Here is a 7,893-nt window from a genome sequence, read left to right as displayed (position 1 = left end):
GGATAAAAGGCCTCATTGTTCTAGTAGTTTCAGTGATACATCATCTGGCAGTAGGGATTAGTTTGGTTGATGCCTTATTGTGGCATCATGTAGTCGGTGGTGTAATGGCTTGATGATCTTTCAGCACTATAGTTCCATAATCATTCAGTGCTCTTCCCGAGAGTTCATATCGCGCTCCATCTGTTTAGGGTTCTTCCTATGGGTATTCAGGTCATCAGGGGAAGATTAAGGTTCATCACCCTCAGCCAGCTAGGGGTTACTGTGAGTGTGGATAGTATGGCCATGTGAGGAAGTTTTTCCCCAAGCTTGTGAGAGGCGCAGCTCTGCAAATTTCTTAATTAGTGGTTCCCGCACCAGTTGCTCCTTCTCCTACCCATTCAACTAGAAATGAAGGGCATGTAGCTATAGGTCACCTTAGAGGAGGGGGCCAGGTAGGAGCACACAAACAAGTGGCGGTCAGGCTCATTCATATGCTTTCCTGGGTAGACTCGATGCGATGGTCTCAAATGCAGTAATCACAGGTATGGTTTCGGTCATATAGATGCTTCTGTACTATTTGATCTAGGGTGTACCCATTCATATGTATCATCATATTTTGCTTCTTATTTGGATATGACTCATGGTTTTCTTGATATTCCTAATCATGTATCTACACTCATCGGTGATTCTATTATGGTGGATCATGTATATTTGTCTTGTGTGGTTACAATTGAGGTTTATGAGACTAGGGTTGATCTTTTATTACTTAATATGGTAGAGTTTTAGGTGATTTTGGGTAAGGATTGGCTATAGATGTACCATAGTATTCTGGATTATCACGTTAAGACTATGACATTGGCTATGTCGGGTTTACCAAGGTTGGAATGGAAGGGTTATCTTGGACCTACCCCTAGTTGGGTGATCTCATTTCTGAAGGCTCAGTAAATGGTTGAGGAGGGGTATTTGGCCTATCCGAAAATTGTTAGAGATACTAGTGTTGAGACTCCTATTGTTGATTTAGTCCCAGTAGTGAGGGAGTTTCCAGATGTGTTTCTTACCGACCTACCGTCATGCCACACGATAAGGATATTGATTTTGGTATTGCTTTTGTGACATGCACTTATCCTATATATACCCCTATACCGTATGGACCCAGTGGAGTTGAATGAGTTGAAGAAGCAGTTGCAAGAGTTACTTGATGAGGGATTCATCTGGCCTAATGTATCTCTTTGGGGTGCACCGGTGTTGTTTGTGAAGAATAAGGATGGTTTTATGAGGATGTGCATTGATTACAACCAGTTGAACAGGGTCACTATCAAGAACTAGTATCCATTGCCTCATATTGATGATTTTTCTGATTAGCTTTAGGTTGCCATGATGTTCTCGAATATTGATCTAAAATCGGGATGTGATTAGTTGGTGATTAGGGCTTCTGACATCCCTAAGGTAGCTTTCAAGGCTTGTTATGGGCATTATGAGTTCTGGGTGATGTCCTATGTTTTTCTTAATTCTCCATCATCTTTCATGCGTTTGATGAATAGTGTGTTCCAACCATAATTGGATTTTGTTCTCATTCATGATATATTAGTATATTACCGCAGTTGGGAGGAGCATGAGCAGCATTTGAGGATTGTGCTTCAAATTCTGAGGGAGAACAAGTAGCATAATAATATTTCTAAGTGTGAGTTTTGGTTGGATTCGTTAGCGTTCTGGGGTTATGTGATGTCCACTGAAGGTATCAAGGTTTATCTGAAGAAGATTGAGGTGGTTCACGGTTGGCCTAGATCTACTACAACTACAAAGATTAGGAGTTTCTTGGGTTTGATTGGCTACAATCATCATTTTGTGGAGGCATTATCTATTGCATTCCCATTGACAACTTAGAAAGGTGTTTTTATATGGTTTGATGAATTTGAGGAGATCTTTTAGAAGCTCAAGACTGATTTGACTACCTCTCTAATGCTAGTGTTGACAACATGTTTAGGGCCGTAGATGGTGTATTATGATGCTTCACGCATGGGTTTTGGTGCATTATTGATGTAGGATAGTAGAGTGATTGCTTATGCGTCATGACAGTTAAATCCCCATAAGAAGAATTACCCAGTTCATGATTTAAAGCTAGCAACTATTGTGCGTGAACTTTAGATCTGGAGGCATTACTTGTATGGTGTGACATGCGAGGTTTATACTGATCATTGAAGTCTTCAACACCGGTTCAAACAAAAGGATTTCAATTTGAGGCAATGTGGTGACAGACACCTTGATTAGAATGGTAGACAGTGCAGGTAGTTTGGCATTTATTCCAGCTCATAAGAGGTCTTTGGCTATGGATGTTCAGGCCTTGGATAACATATTTGTGAGATTGGATATTTTCGAGCCTAGTAGAGTTCTTGCTTGTGTTGTTGTGCAATCATCCTTGTTTGAGTGCATTAAGGCTCATTAGTATGATGATCCCCATTTTCTTGTCCTTAAGGACGCAGTGTTGTGAGGTTGTGTTAAGGAGGTGGTCATTGGAAATGATGGTGTATTGTGACTTCAAGGTAGGATTTGTGTTCCTAATGTTAATGGTATGAGGGGGTTGATTCTCGAGGAGGCTCATAGTTCACAATATTCTATTCATCTGGGTATTACGAATATGTATCTTGATTTTAAGCAGCATTATTGGTGGCCGAGGATGAAGAAATACATTGTGGAACATGTCTTGTGGTGTTTGAATTGTCACTAGGTCAAGTATGAGAATCCGAAACCTAGTAGTTTGCTTTAAGATAGATATACTGGAGTGGAAATGAGAGTGTATCATTATGGACTTTGTGGTAGGATTTCCATGGTCCATGAGGAAGATTGATACTATTTGGGCCATTATGCATTAATTGTCCAAGTGTCGGTATTTCATTCAAATGATGACTTATTATGCTTTAGAGAAGTTAGCTCATATCTATATCTGGTAGATTGCTTGTTCGGGTGGCGTGCCTATTTTTATCATATCGGACCAGGGTACTCAGTTCACTTCTTACTTTTGGAGAGTTGTTCAACGAAAGTTGGGTACGTAGTTGGAGCTTAAAAAAAGCTTTCCACCCATAGATGTATGGTCAGTCCGAGTGGACTATTCAGATCCTTTAGGATATGTTGAGAGCTTGTGTTATTGACTCAGGAGGTCACTGTGATCAGTTCCAACCATTGGCGAAGTTTGCTTACAATAATAGTTATTAGTCCAATATTCATCGTATGAGGGTTTATATGGTAGATGGTGTTGTTTTCCTATTGGTTGGTTTGAGCCTAGTGAGGCTAGGTTTTGGGTACTGATTTTGTTCGTGATGCTTTTGATAAGTTGAAGTTGATTCAGGAGCGGCTAAGTTCAGCTCAATCCAAGAAGAAGAATTATGTGGACAGGAAGGTCCATAATGTGGCATTTATGGAGGGCGAGAAGGTACTTTTTAGAATTTTGCCTATAAATTGCGTGATGAGATTTGGGAAGAAGGGCAAGTTGAGCACGAGGTTTATTGGGCAATTTAAGGTGATAGAGAGAGAGAGAGAGAGAGAGAGACAGAGAGTTAGGGAGATTGTTTATAAGCTTTCTTTGCCACCCAACTTGTCGTGACTTAATCTGATATTTCATGTTTCTACTCTTCGGAGGTATCGTGAAGACAAGTGACATGTGTTGGATTTCAGTGCAGTATAGTTGGATGAGAATCAGGCTTATGTGGAGGAGACAATGGCTATTCTAGATAGGCAGGTATAGAAGTTGAAATGGAAGGAGATCGCATCGGTAAAGGTCCAGTAGATAGGTCAACCAGTCGAGGAAGATTCTAAATCTTATCTTTTTGGCATCTTAGGTATGATTCTAAACCCGTTCGAGGACGAATATTTGTTTAAGAGGGGGAGACTGTATTGATTCAGTTGGTCTTTTGAGTATTGGAACCCTGTTCCGCTATTTGATGCTTTGTGTAGTTTCTTTTGATGTTTTGTGACTTAGGGAATGAATGGTTTGCTTTCATTAAGGTTTGAGAGTGAATTGGAAAATTTAGTTTCATTTAGGAAGCTTAAGTTATAAGAGTTGACCAAAGTTGAATTTTTAGTAAACGACCTCCGAATTGGGATTTGAGAGTTCCTACAAATTCTTAAAGTAATTTTGGACTTGAGCATATACTCTGATTTGGTTTTGGATGTCCCCAGAAGATTTTGACTCTATTTATCGAAAATTGGTTATTTGAAGAATTGAAGAGTTCCTAAGCTTGACCGATAGTTGACTTCTGGGTTAATGAGATTTGATTGTGGTTTTGAGACCTTGGATAGGTCCTAATGGTTTATATGAACTTGTGTGCTAAGTTTGGTTTTGATCAGGACCCGATATGGGCACTTTGAGTTTCTGGTGATGTATTTTGGGCTAACAAATGACCCGACAACTTTCATGGATCTTATGAATCGAGTCTTCAAGCCTTTTCCTGACTCCTTTTTGATTGTGTTCATTGACAATATTCTTGTATATTCACGAAGTAGAAAGGACCATGCCGATCATCCCAGGGCAGTTCTGCAGACTCTGTATCAGCATAAGTTGTATGCGAATTTTTCGAAGTGTGAATTTTGTCTTGAATTTGTGTTTTTCTCTGTTGGTTTCCTTCAGAATTTTAGTAGTTGCGCGGTTCTGATGCGTGGGTTCATACGAAAATCCCAATTGATCATCTTCGACCCTGATTTTCGATTGATACCGATTATGTATATCCACCCAAGTTATTGCAGGGTATTCGATCAAGCTTTGTTTCAGCCGACGTGACGCAGTCGAACTCAGTCCGTTCAACCCTTGGGTGAAAGCTTGTACGGCCCAGTCGTCTGTGACTGGTGGCAAATCCATGCATTCCATTTGAAACCGGGATACGAATTCCCTCAGTATTTCGTCACCCCTTTGTTTTACTTTGAATAGACGCCCAAAGGAATCCCAATCAAATATGCGAGTATCATGGCACCCATGGTCACAAAACGGAAGAATGCAGACAATTAAGAGAGGAAGTAGCCCGCTTGTTCAACAAAGGGCACCTTAGGGAATTTTTGAGTGTTAGGGCGAAGAACCATTTTAAAAACAAGGACTTCGGCAAGCAAAATGAAGAAGAAGAACCACAGCACATCATTCACATGATCATCAGCGGCGTCGATGCCCCTCAGGGACCTATGCTCAAACGCGCTAAAACGTCGATTGTGAGGGAAAAGCGATCTCGAATTCAAGATTACACTCCCTCAGGGACTTTATCGTTCAATGATGAAGATGCAGAGGGAATCATCCAACCCCATAACGATGCACTGGTAATATCCGTACTCATGAATAAAATTAAAATTAAGCGTGTGTTAATTGATCCAGGTAGCTCGGCCAATATCATCAGATCGAAGGTCGTAAAACAGCTCGGCCTACAAAACCGGGTCGTGTCTGCAACTTTGGTTTTAAACGGATTCAATATGGCATGCGAAACCACCAAAGGCGAGATAACCCTACCGATAAATGTCGCCAGAACAATTCAGGAAACAAAGTTTCACGTGATCAAAGGCGATATGAGATATAACGTCCTTTTCGGAAGGCTGTGGATCCACAACATGAGAGCTGTACCTTCCCACAGAGAGTTACAGTTTCTTGGGCTTAGCTAGGTATTACAGAAAGTTTGTGGAGGGGTTCTCTACTCTCGACTCTCCATTGACTAAATTGATGCAGAAGGTAGTTAAGTTCCAATGGTCAAATACTTGTGAAAAAGGCTTCCAAGAGTTGAAATCAAGATTGACTACGACACCGGTGTTGACCCTACCAGAGGGTACGAATGGGTTTGTGGTATATTGCGATGCTTCAAGGATCAGACTTGGGTGTGTATTGATGCAACATGGCAAAGTGATCGCTTACGTCTTTAGGAAACTCAAGAATCACAAGAAGAAGTATCCAACACATGACTTAGATATTGCAGCGGTGGTCTTTGCATTAAAGATTAGGCGTCATTACTAGTATGGGGTCCAGGTGGATATATTCACGGACCATAAGAGGCTTCAATATATTTTCAAACAGAAAGAATTGAATATGAGGCAAAGAAGATGGATTGAGTTACCCAAGGACTACAACATTGATATCGTATATCATCCGGGGAAGGCTACTGTTGTGGCGGATGCTCTTAGATGCAAATCTATGGGTAGTTTGGCTCACTTAGAGGCATATCAAAGGCCGTTGGCCAAAGAGGTTCATCGGTTGGCTAGTTTGGTAGTTCGTCTTGAAGACTCTTATGAAGGAGGGGTGCTTGTGCAAAATAAGGCTGAATCATCGCTTGTTGTGGAAGTCAATGATAAACAAAACGACGATCCATTGTTGGTACAATTGAAGGAAGGAATTCATAAGCATAAGACTATGGCTTTTTCTCTTGGTGTGGATGATGGTACGCTAAGGTACCAAGGGCGATTATGTGTTCCAAGTGTAGATGGTCTCCGAGAAAGAATCATGACCGAGGCACATAATTCTAGGTATTTCGTGCACCCGGGCTCTACAAAGATGTACCATGACCTTAAATAAGTCTACTGATGGAATGATATGAAGAGGAATGTAGCGGACTTTGGGGCAAGATGTCCAAATTGTCAGCAAGTGAAGGCCGAACACCAAAGGTTGAGTGGGTTGGCACAGAACATAGAAATTCCAGTGTGGAAGTGGGAGATGATCAATATGGACTTTGTGGTAAGACTACTTCGCACTCCTCGCAAGTTCGACTTAATTTGGGTGATTGTGGATCGACTCACGAAATCAGTTCACTTCTTACCAATTAAGGCTACCGACACAGCGGAATAATATGCTCAGTTTTATATAAAGGAAATAGTCAGGTTGCATGGCACTCCGGTTTCTATCATCTCAGATCGAGGGGCACAATTCACATCTAACTTTTGAAGGAAATTTCAGTAAGGTTTGGGTAGTTAGGTGAATCCTAGTACAACCTTCCATCCACAGACTGACGGGTAGGCTAAGCAGACTATTCATATGCTTGAGGATATGTTGCGCGCTTGTGTTCTTGACTTCAAGGGTAGCTGGGATGATCATTTGCCGCTCATAGGATTTGCCTACAATAATAGTTATCATGCTAGCATTCAGATGGTACCGTTTGAGGCTTTATATAGTAAAATATGTAGATCTCCCATTGGATGGTTCAAGATTGGGGAAGTTGAGTTGATCGGTCCAGACATCATACATGAGGCTATGGAGAAGGTTAAGATCATTATGGAATGGTTGAAAACTGCCCAGAGTCTTCAAATGTCCTATTTGGATGTGCGTCGCAGGGATTTGGTGTTCAAAATGGATGACTGGATATTCTTGAAGGTTTCCCTCATGAAGGTTGGTAAGAAATGGAAGTTGAGTCTGAGGTATGTCATACCGCACAAAATCATTCAGAGGATTGGCTGGTTGGCTTACAATCTTGAACTACCTCCAGAAATGTCTTTACTACACCAGGTGTTTCATGTATCCATGTTGAAGAAGGTGGATGGAGACCCGTCGCTTATTATTCCAGTTGAGACTATTGAGGTTAATGAAGAATTGACTTATCAGGAGATTCAAGTTGCCATTCTTGATAGGCAGGTTTGAATTCTGAGAAATAAAGAGATTGCCTCCATGAAAGTGCTACGGCGAAACCAATAGGTTGAAAAGGCCACCTGGGAGGCCGAGGAAGAGATGAAGAAGAAGTTCCCTCATTTGTTTGAATAGCTATGTAATTAAGTAGTTGTGTTCTATGAAAATGCTGAGAGCTTACCTTCTATGAATTATGTATCACTTGCACAGTTGATGTTAAGGGTGTTCCTTTCTAGTAATATATATTGCTTATGAGACCATGGTTGGTGTTGTTTTCATGTTATGTTACGTTGTTGGATAATGTATACGTTGTTAGGTTTGGTTTCTGGGGTTCTCAAACA

At 41.0% G+C, this 7,893-nt stretch overlaps 1 protein-coding gene across 1 annotated transcript; it reads left to right on the top strand.

The window, feature by feature from the left end:
- Positions 1 to 7,183: 7,183 nt before the first annotated feature.
- LOC142168128 (uncharacterized) lies at positions 7,184 to 7,567 on the top strand. Its single transcript, XM_075228789.1, has one exon. The coding sequence runs from the start codon at positions 7,184 to 7,186 to the stop codon at positions 7,565 to 7,567; it is 384 nt and encodes a 127-aa protein (XP_075084890.1).
- The last annotated feature ends 326 nt before the right edge of the window (positions 7,568 to 7,893 follow it).

The sequence above is a fragment of the Nicotiana tabacum genome, chromosome 13 (genome assembly GCF_000715075.1).
Source record: "Nicotiana tabacum cultivar K326 chromosome 13, ASM71507v2, whole genome shotgun sequence".
Lineage (NCBI taxonomy): Eukaryota > Viridiplantae > Streptophyta > Magnoliopsida > Solanales > Solanaceae > Nicotiana > Nicotiana tabacum.
This window is presented reverse-complemented; position numbering and strand designations above follow the sequence as displayed.